Here is a 17,312-nt window from a genome sequence, read left to right on the forward strand (position 1 = left end):
AATAAATACGCAGAGGATTCTCCAATATGTGCCTCTTGATACTACCACTGCCTTTGAAGAAAGTAACATAAATGAACATTTTTTGTGTGTAAAATATTGATAATGATCATTCAAAATTACTTCAATTAACACATGCATTTTCTTGCCTTAACAACTCGGGACACACCATTTCAAAAACAATAAAAAGAGGAAAGGAAAAAAGGAAAGAGAAGAAAGAAAGAGAAATAAAGGAAGAGCAGAAGGAAAAAAAAAAAAACAAAAAAAAAAAGAAGAGCCTTCTCCATTCTTTCTTACAAAACAAGGGAGGCAGCAACAAAAATGTATAGAGGGAATGTGTTTGACAATCAATTCCAACATTAACCCATCAACATATGAAGAATATCGTGAAGCGATGTTGGAAAAGCATACAAGTCATGAAATTCAGCAAAATCATCCTTTTTGGGCAACCTAGCTTAGAAGATTTACCAGCAAGTTGTGCATGATTTTCACTGATCAACAGAAATAATATCATTTTAAAATACTAAACTATATGACTAGCATCCCAAAATTGTATCTAGTTATGTGTATATTGTGAGTAGCTGTCTATTAATTGTGGATGTTGGAAGCTACAGAGAAAAATTTAGTGTCAAATGCATTTTCTATAGAGACAAATAAATGGAAGCTTTACAATTGGGGCCATTTTAAGCCAAAGGTCAGCACCCTATCAAATTTCAATTTAAGCAAATCAAAAGACTTTTACTCAATCCTAAATGGATACTTTTAATGGAAACAAAAATGAGTAGATAATAATCTGACATGGAACTAAGCTGAGGAAATTGGTTGGACCAATGGGATGTACCACCAATTATAAAATACGGAAACCTCTATTTTAACCTGGACACATTTCAAACAACAGCAAAAGTTGTTTGACCATTTAAAATTTATAAGACCCGAACAACATACCAAAAAAAAGGGAAATACGTAAATATATAATTAATTCAATTAATCCAAAACATCTGCATGCAGAACGAAAAGTTCAATTTTGTTTTTCAATTATTCTAAACTTTCTTCAACAATTTTTTTCTTTCTTGCTTTATGTCTTCTAGTTCTATTTTGCTCCAAAAAATGCTTATTTCGAGGGGTAAAAATAGAAAGAAGCTCGAAAATGGGTTTCATCAGATAAAAATGCTGTACGCTTAAACAATTCTCTCTTTTACCTCCCTCCCCTCCCCCCTCCCACGAAAACTGTCAAAAAAAAGTCTTGAGTAGCAGGTTATCTTAATCAGTCGAGTTATGAGGTACAAGATTTTTGGCTGAGATTTTTAAAATGTAGCTTTGCTTAAGTTTTCAACAGATGGTGAATCAAGTAAAACCAAAGTATTTTCACAAAGTTTTTTTTTCTTTTCTTTTCTTTTTTTTTTTATGAGAAAAATCTCTAAAGAGAGGGGAAATAATTGGGGGGGGGGGGGGGGGGGGAATAGTCGATTCATATTTGATTGGAATTGAATGTGTGAAAGGTCCCAGGACTCCAGACATTACCAGGTGTAAGTTTCCATATACACAATTTATCCAAAGACAATAATGATTTTAATTCATCTGTGAACAGTAAGAGGTGCACAAAAATTAAAAAGAGCATTGTAAAAATAAACAAATAATTATGCCAAATAAATTTTACAAATCTTGTTTAAGATTATAGGTCGATCAGGATTGAGTAAGGGAATTCAATACGCTTTCCACAATTCACATCACTCATTAAAACGAATAAGACGAAATCCCTCCCAATCAATTTTCATCCTGTGGCAACAAAGAAATATTCCAATTTAAGATAAGAGTGTCACAGCACATTGCCATTTGTGAATATTGTAATGCTGAAGGAATGCATGACACAAATTCAGCTGAATAGTTTTTAGGCAACAAAATATGCAGCTTACATACAATCAGTTTTATTAGGTAGTTACCAGTCTACTTAGAACTGGATATCCTTTACCAAAACCTTAATGAGCAACAACACTATTCCTTACAGATCAAGAGCAAACAGCTGTCACAGATGCACATAAATTGGGCTTTAACAGTGAACTCAAGCAAGCAGTTTAAGAAGTCACTGTATATGATCTACACCACATCCTTTTACAATGTGATTTCCAATCCGATTGAATTGGAATGGAAATGCACAGAAAGGCCAGCCTTGGTGCCGAGATTAATGAACGAACTAGTATCTAACACTTTTTATCACCGAGGCTTGATTCGTCGCACTGCTTTCTTCATTTTCCTCTGACTTGTATCAGCAGACCTGTAAAAGTGGGAGTGAAAAAAAGAAAGGGGAATTAAATATTAAATGTAATAAGGTTACTGCCTAGTGTGATAATTTTTAGGTATATCCAGATTGCACATCAGTTTCAGATCATTCTGGGGCTTTACAAAAGGAAGATCGTGCACTACACAAAAAAAGGTCTTAGCAGTATCTGCTACACTCATAGATCACAAATGCCAAAGGAAAAGAGAGACAAGGGAGAAAATCTACACACAGAACCCAGATATCTTTCCTAAACCAAGTCCACCATGACCACCTTATGACTCACATATACAAAGGAACAAGATCCTCGCTAAAATGAGGACACGTTTAGGTGGTTCTAAATACCAACATCCTCAAAAGAGATCATCTATAGGAGAAAAAAAAAATTTCCAAAAAAAGGAGAAGAAAAATAAAAAAGCCAAGGAAAGCACCCTCGTAGATAAGTCTCTAGCCAGGGATTAAGCAAAACAGTCACGAGGACAGAGAGCCATGGAGAAAAGAAATAAAAGACCCTACCCAGAAGTACCCTCAACTGCCCACTAAATCCAGACTGATTCATCTAAATTTCCAACAATACTAAGGGTAGCGAGTTAAAATGGACCCGTTAGAAAATTTGCGTCGAAATGGACTTACCCCATGTTAAAACTTCCTACAGCATTTGGAGCGGCAGCAGCTGCTGGTGCGGCACCAAACACAGGGATACTGGGGAGAGGGGCTGCGGCATTGGAAGACGCTGCTCCAAATGTAAACATATTTGAAGAGGGTTGCTCTGACTGTGAAAAGAAATAATAATCAGTAACTGTTCACAAATAATTTGTCAATTTAAAAAGGGAATAGCAGCAGCCATATTATATACACGACAACCAATTGTGCCATGTATTAAACATAAGTTTTTATGTGTGTAAATAGCAGTTTAAAGAATAAGTCCTAAAATAAAATCACCAGTTTGGACAGATATGATTGTTTCACTTTCCTTATCATATGACAATGATGATGATGAATAAACAGTTCTTTTGAAAGAAGGAGTCAAATTATTTGCCTATTGCTTTTTCTTTGCATCCTTTCTTAAACTGAAAAACTAAAAATCAGATGAGGTTAGCTGCAACGTTTGAAAGAATAGGAACTGAGGACTTTCACATATAGGCAAAACATAACAAATGAAATGACCTAAAACAGATGATGATGATGATGACGACGATATTTCAACATTTAAATCATTATCACCATCAGTGCTGGTATTCTACAACTTACAGTTGCCTTCGATCCAAACTGGAAGACTGCATTGCCATCAGGAGTTGCAGAAAAGTTAAAGTTTGGGGTAGTGCTAAATGAAACTTCACCTGGAAGGGAGAGAGAAGAGAAAAGAGAAGCATAAGTATTTATCTATTGTAAAATATTTCATAGCCACATCAAAATTCAAACCAAGTAATTCTATAACCAGGGTTGTCCAGCAAGATCTCAGTTTTTAAAATCTAATCCGGCTTTTCAGGAACCAATGTGTGTCACAAAATCGTCCAATAGATCTTAAGCTTTCTTTGAACTATATTTTGAATCAACGTAAAGAATGAAGACATGTTATTAAAGTAGCAGTACATGCATTCTATGTATACCGCTATTAATCATAAGTTACATTCTGTGGAAAATAGTACACTACAATACATTAAAGAAATTTTTTGACTGTTTAGTTTTCAGCAAATCAAGCAAAAAGACAAAATATTTATATTGTAATGTAATATTAAATGTGAGCCACTGACACAGATTATCTCCCTTTTAAAATAAACTGAAAGACGGTAAATTATTTCCTTTATAATTTGGAAATAATATGTAAATCTAGAGACAAAAATATAATCAAAGCAATGCAAAATACTCTAAACAATGTCAAAAATGGCAATAATAACAACCTAAATGAGAGGAAATACTTGCGAATTGCCAGGTAGCATGGCTTAAAATGTAGTTATACAATTATCGCATTCTTACACCCTTCTTTTTTCAGTCTAAAATGGAATATGAGATAAATTCTAAAACCGAAAATAAAATAAATAAATAAGTAAATAAATAGATGATTAGATGATAGATTTAAAACAAATTGGCTCACTTGTGCCGGCCGATTGTGTTAATGGCTGACTTGGTTTGGCAGTGAATGCAAATGCTGTGGCTGGTGCTGGTGCAGCTGGACCTGCAGGGTTAGCAGTGAATTGAAATCCCCCAGCTGGATGGCTAGATCCAAAAGCAAATGAACCTGCATTTGCTTTAAAATATAAGATAATGATACTGAATAAGACAAAACGTAACAACGAAATTAAAGATGTACTTCAGTCTTCTACATCTCACCTCTCCTATATACTAAAAATAAAACTTATTCTTGTGCATGAATTTTTTCTTTTTCTTTTTAAAAAAAAATCTTAACACATCTACTCTTTTCCAACACCTGTTGGATGTCATAAGGATGACTAATCCGATAACATTATCAATTAAAATATTTCTAACTCTTCAAATAATTGCAACACCTGCTGAGTATCATAGTTGAAACTTCCTAAAAATTAAAAAGTGTTAGACCTCAGCTAAAGTCTTTCAAGTTAAGACCTAAGAGAGAAAACTCACCATTAAAATTAAATCCACCATTCACAGTAGGCTCTTTAGGTACTGTACCAAATGAGAGACTTGCTTTTGCACTTGGAGCTTCATTATCTATTTTTTTTTTTAAAGAGAGGGAGGGATGATAACAATAAAATATACAAATGCATTATCATCAATAACATAGCTTTTCAGACAGCGAAAAGTAAATATCGGATTGTATAAAAAATAGTCATCAATATAATTATTCTCAAATCTGTGCATAAGATGATGGTTTTTGTAATACTATACCCATGCATAAGTTACCTGCATTCTATGTCTTGGTTTTATCATGAATTCCTGATTAATAACAAAATTGCTTCGTGCTATTTACATTATTAAAGTACCTTACAAAGTAAAAACACAATGAAAAATACAATATGCGAGTGTTTAAATAATATCTTGCAAAGTTAAATATGATTTCATAACATCAAAGATATTTATTTTTTTTGTTCACGGCGCTTGCAACCCATTTAGATCATTTCAATCAGTGCCAGTAAATGGGCAAAAATGGGATAGAAAAAAGTTCTAGAATTACAATAAAACCACCCAAGAAAAATTAAGACAAAGGGAAATTGGTTCAAATACAGAAAAGATGTAAATTGCAAGAGCATACAACCATCAGAGTTCTTAGTTTAAAATCACCTCGTCTTCTCATCCTGCCAGAAGCACATGTCCCCACTAAGAGGAACACACTCAAATGTTTACAAATCATATATATGTGTAAATCAAACCCAGTGCATAGCAAAGATGATTTATAAGAACAAAACCAAGTACCCTAATCTCATTCCAAGACAAAGACAGAAAGCACGTTGGAAAACATAGGGGGATAGAAGGCGCAGTAAGTGCCTCCCTGCCCACTATGGGAGGTCAGAAACACCACCTAGTAACATCAAGATAGGTAACTTCCATTTAAATTCTTACCAGCACTGTCAAGGGTTCTCTTTGTGATAGTATTTTGTTTGGATCCAAATGCAAAACCACCAGATGAGGTATTGAATCCTGTGAAGGAGATATTAATAAATCATCATGCACTGATGAAAAGGAAAATGGTAAACCCTCACTAGAAAAATTATTACCTCCCCTGAATATCTGGATGCAAATGTCAAATTCATGAAAAATATCTGATTACAATGATATAGTTTAAAATCATTCTGACTTACCAGATTCTATAAGATGAAAATTGAATCCAAATATATGATTCAAACTCACAAAAACTATAAAGTGTGCTATAAATAATACTGTATGCAAATATCAAAGATTAAAAAAAAAACACAGATAGCCTTACTGTAATTATGTGAAAGCAAATGCAAAAATCAAGGCTGCCTCACATGGGATTTCTGCCATTTCTGGATTTAGGTGGTGGTATTAGGAAGCAGTAGTTGTAGTGGTGGTGACAGTTTAAGTAGTAGGAAATTTATTAACATTCTCATTTTTCCAACCAATATTCATTTTTTCAGAACATGGATCTGCTCTACCGACCGAAATTCAACTTTGCCCAACTCCGGCTTTAAAAAACGACTAAAATCCGACTTTGGTGGACATCCTGTCTCATTTTAATATCAAATTTAATGTTACACCTTTATTACACCTCCCAATTATATCAGATTAGGGCAGGTCAGTTGTATCATCTCTAGCAATGTGCTGAGCAACATTTTCTCCAATGCTTCCATTTGTAAGATTCAAAACGAGACAAAATGTTAACAATTAACACAGCTAAGAAACATTGGTGACTAACAGTTAAGCATTTGTGCATTTTTACCTGTATTGTTTGGTTCCAGTGATTTTTTCGGGTCATGGCCTGAACCAAAAACACCATTGACTAGGGGGCTGGATGCTGATGATGCAGCCAGACTTTGACCCATACCCAGTCCAACAGCATTTTGCTGGGGTGTTGAAGACACTGGAGCACCAAAGACAAACGGACTGTTGTTGGATTGACTCTTTGTAGAGGGAGGCACTGCTCCAAAAGTAACTGAAGGTGTCTCAGATTTTTTCCCCACTGGGATAGCCGATGACGACAATGATGGTACCGGGGCAGATGAACCAAACTGAAAGCCACCCATTACAGCTGCTTTATTATTACTAATATTATTGTCAGATGTACTAGAACTCGGCAAAGAAGAGGAGTTACTAAATGTGGTTTGGCTACCGTGTAAAGAAGTCTTCTGACTTGATTCATTATTATTGTTGTTGAAAGTAAGTCCTGCCTTAATGGCAGATGTGTCACTTGAACTAGTTGTGGGTGCCCCAAACTGAAAACCGGAGGTAGGTTTACTAACATTTGTTGCTGCGGAACCAAATGATGACGATGACGATGATGTTGACAATGACGGAGTGCTAGAAGCCACAGTTGGTGCTCCAAAGCGAAAGCCTCCAGATGAAATATTGACACTTGAAGCAGTGGAGACAACAGTAGTAGCACCAGAACTAACAGTTGCTGCCGCTCCAAACTGAATACCTCCCAAAGAATTACTATTGTTACTAAGAGAACTAGATGATAATGGCATGCCAAATTGGATCCCACCACCTAAAGGCGTTGTCTTTGTGGTATTGTTGCTACTAGTATTTACAGAAGAACTATTACTGTCTTTATCTGTGTTTTTGTTTCCAAAATTAAAGCCGGTGCTGGGTGGGGCTGCATTTGAAGATATCACAGAAGCAGAGGCACTGCCAAACTTTATCCCAGCAGAACCAGTGGTTGTGGTGGTTGTAGAAAAGTTCAGGGAAAATCCTCCACTGGGATTTATTGTCATTTGATTGTCTTTAGTTGAGGAAGGTTTAGACACTGTATTTGAACAGAAGAAAAAAGATAACAATTAGTTTCTAAAAGCTGTAATAAGAATATCAAAATCTATATGAAAAACTTCCCGACAAAGCAGAAAGAAAAATACAAGATAAAAATAATCCCTAAAATTCAGTCTGCCTCGACTAAGGATCAAACCTTAAATCTCCTAATTACCGACCAGACATTGCACCACAGGTTACCCCATAGTTTGGACAATTTAATTCATAAATCTTTCACTAATGTATGTGTTTTGTGAACCCTTTCCTGCACCAACAAGCACTGAGCAAGACTATTCAATGTGATTTTGTATTATGGATGCTGAATGATGCAGACGATGCAAAGGGTTTCTGTTTATAAGCACTCAAGTTTTAAGAATTACCTTGCCGCAAGCTCGCCCAAGGCACAAGACAGAATTTTTACACTATAAATCTAATTTATCCTCCCAAAAAGACTTCTTTTTGTTTTTTCAACCATTCTTTGAAATCAATCAGTAAACGAGGGTTTCTTTTTTATTTATTTTTTCGTGTGACAGACTCACAACAACAAAAATTAAGAACTGATCAAGGTTGGTGATGGGGATTTAGTGCTAATGTTTTTGTTTTTGTTTTTAAGGGTTTTACGGCGCTTGCAACACATTTAGGTTATATCAGCGCCAGTAAAAAGGAAGAAAATGGGATAGTAAAAAGTTCTAGAATTACAATTAAAGCACCCAAGAAAAAGTAAGACAAAGGGGAATTGAGAACAAATAGGGATCAGATGTAGATTCCAAGAGCATACCACCAATGTACTTAGTTTGAAATCACCTACAAGTCTCATCCAGACACAAGCACAAAATCCAACAAAGAGGAACACACTCAAATGCTTACACTATACATTCAAAATAAAAATAATAATACATAACAGAGAGATAATTTACAAGGAAAAAAATATCATCTCCCAAAACAATAACTGCATTTGACTGTTTCCCTCCCAGCTAGGATTCCGGCCAGTGCCAGGACAAAACCAAGTAATCTCATTCCGAGACAAAGACAGAAAGCATGTTGGATAACAGATATAAGGGGATAGAAGACACAGTATGTACCTCCCTGCCCGCTATGGGAGGTCAGGATCCCCACCCAGGATTTAGTGCTAACAATTAAAGCAAATCAAATAATCAATATGACTAACCTATACCAGCAGACTGCAAACCAGGCTTTGAAGCATTGCATGCAATGCATCTAAGAGCAGTAGAATTGTTATGAACCATACAAGTATCACATTCCCATGAACCCTCAGGCATCTTGAACATGGCTGCTAGAGAATTATCACTTTTAGAGGCAGTCCCTGTTTGAGAACAAACAGAAAAGGATACATTGCTGAACCCTCCAATGTGATACAAAGTCAATTACTCCAAATCTGCACTATCATCCCGTGCCAGATGTACAACATTTATCAATGACCATGATTTTTAAAAACCTGTCTTGTCAGGCATTGGATTAATATAATCAACAGGATTTGTTTATCTATCGACAGAAAAGTCTGAGCGTTTGATTTGTTTGGGACGCTGATATGGAGGAAAAGTTGTAGATCTTGACTCTCTCATTACAGACCATTTTCAAGATTTGTACTGAAATGTCATAATGACCCAGCAAACAAATTGAATTTTCAACTCAAATTCAAAAGCAATTGTGGAGTGCTATACTAATTTTGTTGAGCAAAACAAACTCTACAATTTGTAAATATAAAACTTTTTCTTCAATCTTTTTTTATTTGTAACACAAAACCGAATAGGGAAAAATGTTCTTTGTATTGTAACAAAAGTGATTATTTTCCAGGGCCACTCAAAATGCCGACTGTTTAGATATAAATGGTTTGCTTTTTCATTTCAAATGGTCTCAAAGGACATGGGGAGGAGAGAACGCAGCAAGGTGAATAATTAAGACCCCATGTGCCCAAGACATTCAATCAACATAAATCTAATGCAAATGAATATATGGTCATACCACTTTCGGCTCCAGGCTTCGGAGTTTCACATGCCACACATTTAGTAACAGACGGAGCGTTCTGAATCATGCAAAGGCTGCAATCCCATGTTCCTTCTGGTTTCTTAAACAGCTCGCTTAAAGGAATTTTGCTTTTGTCCTGACCTGAAATCACAAAAGTTAATAGTCTTGTCTAACTCAAAGATCCCAGATAAATTTTAACATGAACTCTTAGTGAATGAAATAAATTATATTGGAAGGTAAGAGATAAATGAAATGGGTTCTATAGCATGTAATTTACAAAGATGCTAATGCCATATAAAAAAAGCTTGAAATTTTTCTCAAAATCAAGAGCCAAAAATATAATATAAAATTTCATAATTACAGCGAAGTGATTGTCTGTTTTTTTTTTTTACTTAACATAATTTTTGTGTATGGGGAAAGGGCATTTCAAAAAAAAAAATCTATTAATTTAAAAGATTATGGCCATACCACTTTCAGCTCCAGGTTTGGGAGTTTCACAGGCCACACATTTTGTCACAGATGGAGTGTTCTGAATCATGCAAAGGCTGCAATCCCATGTTCCTTCTGGTTTCTTAAACAACTCGCTCAAGGGAATTTTGCTACTGTCCTGGTCTGAAATCACATAACCGATATCTAAATTTACTCAAGGCTTCCAGTAGAGTGCTTTCATGGGTTTTATGTCACTTGCTACACATTTAGGTTTATTTCAGCGCCAGTAAAAGGGCCAGAAATGAAAAGAAGTCTAGATTTATCAAAAGCAAATGAGAATAAGTAAGACAAAGGGGAATGCTTCAAGTAGGGAACAGATGTAGATTCCAAAAGCACACTATCAGTGTACTTAGTTTTAGATCACCTAAAGGTCTCATCCAGACACAAGCACATGATCCCACCAAGAGGAATACATTCAAATGCTTACAAAATATAATGTTCAAAACCAAAAATAAATATTACAGTATATAACAGAGAGATCATTTAAAAGGAAAAAAAAATATCATCTCTCCAAACTAATACTGTAATACTATTCTTCTGAGTGTTTCTCAGCCAAGGATTCTGGCCAAGACATAATAAGATCTCATTCCAAGACAAAGATAGAAAGCAAATCGGTAAACATAAAAACACAGTGAGTGATCTTCTGCCCACCATGCGAGGTCAGAAAACCAAACCCAAAGAAGACTTCCAGATAATGATGTCAAATTCTTTTATCACTGGCAATCTAATTATTGAGAACCCATAATTTGGTGAAAAAATTAATAAGGATGATTCAATTCAACCGGAGAAGCTCTTTAAATGAAATAAAAAGAGAGAAAAAAGCTGACATTTTTTATAAACACAAGTCAAAAACAAAATATAGAGAGTGATATTAATCACCATGCATGCAATTGGACATATATAAATTACTGTGTCCATGAGTTTGAGGAAAGGGTAAAGAAGACTTCAATGAAATGAATATAAGACCATACCACTTTTAGCTCCGGGCTTGGGAGTTTCACATGCCACACATTTAGTAACAGACGGAGTGTTCTGAATCATACAAAGGCTGCAATCCCATGTTCCTTCTGGTTTCTTAAACAGCTCGCTTAAAGGAATTTTGCTACTGTCCTGACCTGAAATCACACAGAAATGATATTCAGCTGATCAAAATAATTACCAAGTCATCAGCATTTACACTTGTGAGAACCTTTATTTTCAAAAATTGATAATTAAGGATTTCTCTATGTGTACAGATCCTAAAGCTTTTGAGTTTTCAGGAAATACGAAATAATTTTTCTTTTCAGTTTGTAATTGTGGTAAGCCTTTAGAGCTATAATGGCCAGATGTTGTTATATGAGCAATTACAACTGCTTGCTACCTATGTATAGGACATGACACTATGGAAAAGTGCTGTCCCCTAGATCTAATAGTCCCAACTAACCAATTATAAAAATAAAATTCCCTTTATTCATCCCATAGGGGAAATTTGTCTTTAGGGTCTATTCCAAAGGAAGACTCGAATAACCTGAACGTTGGCGTTGGCCACAGTGCAAGTTGATCTAGGGTGAAGTGACTTGCTCCACAGCGCAGTGGGTAGGTTATTTGAACTTGGTACCTTTTGGTTACGAAGCAAAGACTGTACCACTGAGCCACGCTGACCCCATTACGATGAGTGAGTGAGAGAGAGAGAGAGAGAGAGAGAGAGAGAGAGAGAGAGAGAGAGGGAGAGAGAGAGGAGAGAGAGAGAGGAGAGAGGGAGGAAGAGGGAGGAGAGAGGAGAGAGGAGAGAGAGAGAGAGAGAGAGAGAGAGAGAGGAGAGAGAGAGAGAGAGAGAGGAGAGAGAGAGAGAGAGAGAGGGAGGGAGGGAGAGAAGAGAGGGGGGGGGAGAGAGAGAGAGGGGGGGGGGGGGGGGAGGGGGGGGGGAGGGAGGGGAGTGTCACACTAGCCACTGAGCCATCCAGCCACACTAAAAAAAACTCTCAACTAACCAATTACTGCTATGAAGGTAAGGAATCCACTAAAATCATTGGTATATGATCCTGTACCCCCCCCCCCCCTCCCCCCTCTCATCTTTTTTTTTTTTCTGATAAGGTGAGCACTATCAGAGGAGTCATTAAAAGTAGTGGTACAAATTAATAAGAAACCAACATGATGAAATATACAAAGCCACACCTTTGATCGGAGACTTAGATCCCGGTTTGGAGGCAGAGCAAGCAGCACACTTATTAGCAGATACATCATTCTGTTTCATGCAAGTTGCACACTTCCAACTTCCTGTTGGATTTTTAGACAAAGTAGATAAAGACTGGTCTTGACCACCAATGGCATTGTTTGATTTTGAACCTGGTTTAGGTGCTGTGCAAGCAACACATCTATTAGAATCTGCAGTGTTTCGTATCATACACGTATCGCATTCCCAAGAACCTGGAGGTTTCTTAAACATAGCACTTAATGGTGTATTGTTACACACACCACCGCTGTCTGCAATGAATGAAAGAATGTAAAGCTATATGAAAGGAACATATAAAAATAGAGAAATGCAGAGCAATAAGTTAATTTCTTATTGATAGTGAGTTACTGTTTGCATTAAACACACAAAGGGAGAGTGTGGTTCAGGAGTATGATCTTTGCTTCATACCCGAAAGGTACCGAGTTTGACAGCCCGCCGCGTTGTGTGGCCTTGAGCAAGTCACCGATCCTTAACTCAGTTTGCGCCGCTGCACTGCGGCTGACTCCTGGGTTATTCCAGTCTTCCCTTGGAATAGATCCTAAAGAAAAATTTCTCCTTAGGGATGAATAAAGGGAATTTATTTATTATGGCAATAACCCCAAATAGTGAAATGCTGAGTTGCTTACCTGTAATTTTAAATAATTCACCATGCCACTATTTGGCAAGAACAAAGCTGACAGGCCAAGATATGCTAAATTCTTCTTTTCAATTCTTAAGTTTTTATTACAATTTGATGATGACTATGATACAATTCAACCCTATTCAGATTCATGAAAGGAACACTGGTAGGTACATTAAAAAAAGAAAAAAAAGAAGAAAAAAACAAAAAACGATCACAGCTGAAAGTGACGAGGAAAATTTTGAACGATTGTCTTTAAGCCTAGTTTTTCACTGCATTAACCACCACTTTTAGAGTAAATGAGATTATAAAGTATCATTGATACTCTAGCTAAAATATGCTTGTTCTGACTAGCATTCAGACTATCTTTACACTTACTAGATGAGCCCCCTAAAATATCCATCACTGATCCTTTCTTGAGAGTGGTTGCTACAGGCAAACCAACGGAGGGAGATGCATTTGAACTATCGCTTTTCTGACTTCCATTCCACTTAGTGTATGACTTGAAACTCGATGAAGTACCTTCAAAAGAATTTTCAATTATAGAATAGAATAAAAAACATCTGATAAAGCAAAAAGGAGAGAAAAAATAAAAAATATACCTATGCAATTCCAATCAACACACAGTGGAAGGAGGGGTGGTGTTGAATAAGCTAGATCTCTTATTATCTCATTTTACTTTTAAAATAAAACACCAGATATGATTATAGATTTGTCTTGGTACAAGATCTCACTATGACATTGTCAATAATTCTCATCCTGATTTGGTAGGTTGATTTGATAGTGGAGAAGGAGCACGCTTTTGACTTTAAAACCACATTTTATTCTAAAGTTTAAGGTGCATATGAAATCTAACATATACATAACGTTCATTCTGCTTCATGTTTGTCCTTAACCATTCAGATTATTCATTTTATCATGTAAACACAACAAATTCAAGACAAAAACTCTTGGATAAAACAGGATGTTTGTTTATGTTTGTTTTTAAGGGTTTTACAGCGCTTGCAACACATTAAGGTCATATCAGCGCCAGTAAAAAGGAAGAAAATGGGATAGTAAAAAGTTCTAGAATTACAATTAAAGCACAAAAGAAAAGGTAAGACAAAGGGGAATTGGTTCAAATAGGGAACAGGTGTAGATTCCAAGAGCACACTGTCAAAGTACTTAGTTTGAGATCACCTAAAAATCTCATCCAGACACAAGCACAGGTCCCAACTAAGAGGATTTTGTTTTTTTGTTTTTAAGGGTTTTACGGCGCTTGCAACACATTTAGGTTATATCAGCACCAGTAAAAAGGAAGAAAATAGGATAGTAAAAAGTTATAGAATTACAAATACAGCACCCAAGAAAAAGTAAGACAAAGGGGAATTGGGAACAAATAGGGATCAGATGTAGATTCCAAGAGCACACTATCAAAGTACTTAGTTTGAGACCACCTATAAGTCTCATCCGGACACAAGCACAAAATCCAACAAAGAGGAATACACTCAAATGCTTACATTAAACATTAAAACTAACAAATATAATAATACATAACAGAGAGATGATTTACAAGGAAAAAAATATAATCTCCCAAAACAATAACTATGCATTTGACTGTCTCCCTCCCAGCCAGGACTCCGACGAGGGCCAGGAAAAAACCAAGTAATCCCATTCCAAGACAAAGACAGAGGGCATGTTGGAAAACAGATATAAGGGGATAGAAGACACAGTATGTACCTCCCTGCCCGCTATGGGAGGTCAGGATCCCCACCCAGCCAACTAAGAGGAATACACTCAAATGTTTACCAATCCTATAATATAATATGTAAACTAAACATAATACAATGCATAACAGAGAGATGATTTACAAGGAAAAAAAATATCATCTCCCAAAACTATAACTATACATTCGACTATATCCCTCCCAGCTAAGGAACTCCGGCAAGGATCAGGACAAAACCAAGTAATCTCATTCCAAGACAATGACAGGAAACAATTGAAAAGCAGGTACAGGGGGATAGAAGACACAGTAAGTACCTCCCTGCCCACTATGGGAGTAAAACAGGATGTTTTTAAAACACTAAAAAAGGACAGGAATGTCTTGGAAGCTGGGGGTGAATATGGAAGTTGGAAGCTAAGGAGGAGGAAAAGGTGTTTTACAAAAAAGAAAATATAAAGGAAAAGAAAAAAATTGAGATCAAAATCAAGGAAATTTACAATACCTCCAATATCAGGGGCCATTGCCTTGGGTTTCATCATTTGGGGTGTCCACATAGAAACTGGAGGAGTAGCTGCCCCAACTGCTGGCTCAGGAGAGGGTTTAGACCCTTCTTCAGCACCGGCAGCACCCGCCTTGCCAGGTGAGACATGGATTGGAGAGCTAAACTTGAATGCCTAAGAGCAAGGATGGCACAAAATGTAAAAGATTTTTTTAAACCGCTAAAGAGTTCTAAGTGATAAAATGAATTTGTTTTAATACCACTACATGCTTTTAATTGGGGAAAAAGACAACATATCAAATTTAAAAGTTTCAATGGTCTTTTCACTTATTATGGGTTATGTGGTGCTTGTGAGATCAATTCAGTGCTGAAAAAAAAAGATGATATGTATTGAAGTTATCCCTTTAAATGTGGGGTATATATCTTTTAAAGCAAATCATAATTCTTTTCTTGACATATTTTTATTAACAGCCACAGATGTTCTCACAATAAAAGTGGTTACAATGAGTCCCATCACAATTACTGCTTTCTTGTCAGGTAGTGTAAAATCAATACACTGTTATAGGTGTTTTAACAAGTCCCATTTTTTTTTGGTATTTTTCAAACCTCACTTTGCAAACTCAACTTTTTCTCAGAATCCAATACAGGTCATGTCAATATTACATGACTCTTATGAATAAAAATGAGAAATTGAATGGAAGCTTCAATTTAAAAAACAAAAACAGATAATGTGGACGTTACAGGTTTCCCCTTTATCAACAAAATAGGATGAATGAAACACTACAGACGAATGAGATAATATGCGACTTCTTTGAGCTTCGAGCAGCAACATTTACATGTTTCTTCTGAACCACTGAATTGAAAATTTTACGCGTCGTGACCTCTATCCCTTTCCCCCATATTAATATCTAATAATAATGTTAATCAGCTCAACACAGATTTACTTAATGAAAATCAATTGTCGAGCATTATAAATTTAATGTCAAGCAAAAGATCAGAATTTGTGTCTGCCTGCCCCAGCTAATAGCAAAATTTGAGCTAGCTACAAGGAATAACTGTCAAATTAATCGTGCACTGGTTTCATCAGAGGATCCGTAAAAGTGTTCCCCATGAGAGGTAAGACTTTGCAATGTACATCATATGAAACCAATACATCTTTATTCAGAATAACATATTACAAATCAAGTTAGAAAAAAAAGAAGGAAAGAAAGAATGATAGGGGTTTTGTAGGTAGAAAGGAGTAATTCAATATGAAAACATACTTGATCAGCTTGGTTTCATCAGAGGATCCGTAAAAGTGTTCCCCATGAGAGGTAAGACTTTGCAATGTACATCATATGAAACCAATACATCTTTAATCAGAATAACATATTACAAATCAAGTTAGAAAAAAAAGAAGGAAAGAAAGAAGATAGGGGTTTTGTAGGTAGAAAGGAGTAATTCCATATGAAAACATACTTGATCAGCTTGACGGCCAAATTGAGATCCCAGTGGTCGATTCTTCTCAATTGGTGTGGCGAATGTAAACTGAGGTGAAGTGCCACAACTAGGTTTGTGGGACACAGCTGCCGAGGGAGTAGGGACTGTGACCGGCTTTTCACTCCCCGACGATAAAACTATGGGGGCCATACTGGACAATGGCAGGGTAAAGTCTGTTCTCAGATTGGGGATAATCATGACCTTAAGGATAAAAAAATGCATTTAATTATCTTTAAAAATATGCAATTCCATAAGTTCAAATAGTGCATAGAATCGAGCTTTTCAGAAACATTTTTGAGAAATATCAACCCAATATGCAGAGACCAAGCTAAAAGTTAATGTCTCTATATTAGCAAAAAGAACAGCAAATTATTTATTATTAGAGCTACTAGCTCATAAATCAGAGCTGCCAACCCACAATGCACTTTTTAATCCTACAGATGCCAGGGCCGATTTTAAGTTGACTCAATGCATGGCTATTGTCAGGACACGATGACTGTCATTTTCATCACTTTCAGTAACAAATTAGTAACTGTGGTGAGACTAACTTCTGGAGAAAATAGATAGCATCACAGGTTCTAATCTCTTGCAAAAAAAAAAAAAAAAAAAAAAAAAAATAGAAAAAAGTCGTTCAGAGCCATTGGGCCCATGGAG

General features: G+C 36.1%; 1 protein-coding gene across 6 annotated transcripts in view; it reads right to left on the bottom strand.

The window, feature by feature from the left end:
- Positions 1 to 1,285: 1,285 nt before the first annotated feature.
- The window catches only part of LOC144962411 (nuclear pore complex protein Nup153-like), a 32,888-nt gene continuing 16,861 nt past the window's right edge, over positions 1,286 to 17,312 (bottom strand). The window contains exons 13-27 of one of the 6 annotated variants that reach the window (XM_078895324.1): positions 16,638 to 16,859; positions 15,183 to 15,354; positions 13,357 to 13,500; positions 12,302 to 12,610; positions 11,119 to 11,262; positions 10,127 to 10,270; positions 9,656 to 9,799; positions 8,841 to 8,996; positions 6,648 to 7,673; positions 5,810 to 5,887; positions 4,874 to 4,960; positions 4,368 to 4,520; positions 3,524 to 3,612; positions 2,906 to 3,045; positions 1,286 to 2,269 (exon numbers count right to left, since the gene is read on the bottom strand). In XM_078895324.1, coding sequence (XP_078751450.1) covers positions 2,209 to 2,269; positions 2,906 to 3,045; positions 3,524 to 3,612; positions 4,368 to 4,520; positions 4,874 to 4,960; positions 5,810 to 5,887; positions 6,648 to 7,673; positions 8,841 to 8,996; positions 9,656 to 9,799; positions 10,127 to 10,270; positions 11,119 to 11,262; positions 12,302 to 12,610; positions 13,357 to 13,500; positions 15,183 to 15,354; positions 16,638 to 16,859 — 3,069 coding nt within the window. In that variant the 3' untranslated portion in view covers positions 1,286 to 2,208. The remainder of the gene's footprint in view (positions 2,270 to 2,905; positions 3,046 to 3,523; positions 3,613 to 4,367; positions 4,521 to 4,873; positions 4,961 to 5,809; positions 5,888 to 6,647; positions 7,674 to 8,840; positions 8,997 to 9,655; positions 9,800 to 10,126; positions 10,271 to 11,118; positions 11,263 to 12,301; positions 12,611 to 13,356; positions 13,501 to 15,182; positions 15,355 to 16,637; positions 16,860 to 17,312) is intronic. The other 5 variants (XM_078895326.1, XM_078895327.1, XM_078895328.1 and 2 more) reach the window with 5 other exon arrangements.

The sequence above is a fragment of the Berghia stephanieae genome, chromosome 1 (genome assembly GCF_034508935.2).
Source record: "Berghia stephanieae isolate SIO BIC M18660-M18661 chromosome 1, UCSD_Bste_1.3, whole genome shotgun sequence".
NCBI classification, from domain to species: Eukaryota; Metazoa; Mollusca; class Gastropoda; order Nudibranchia; family Aeolidiidae; genus Berghia; species Berghia stephanieae.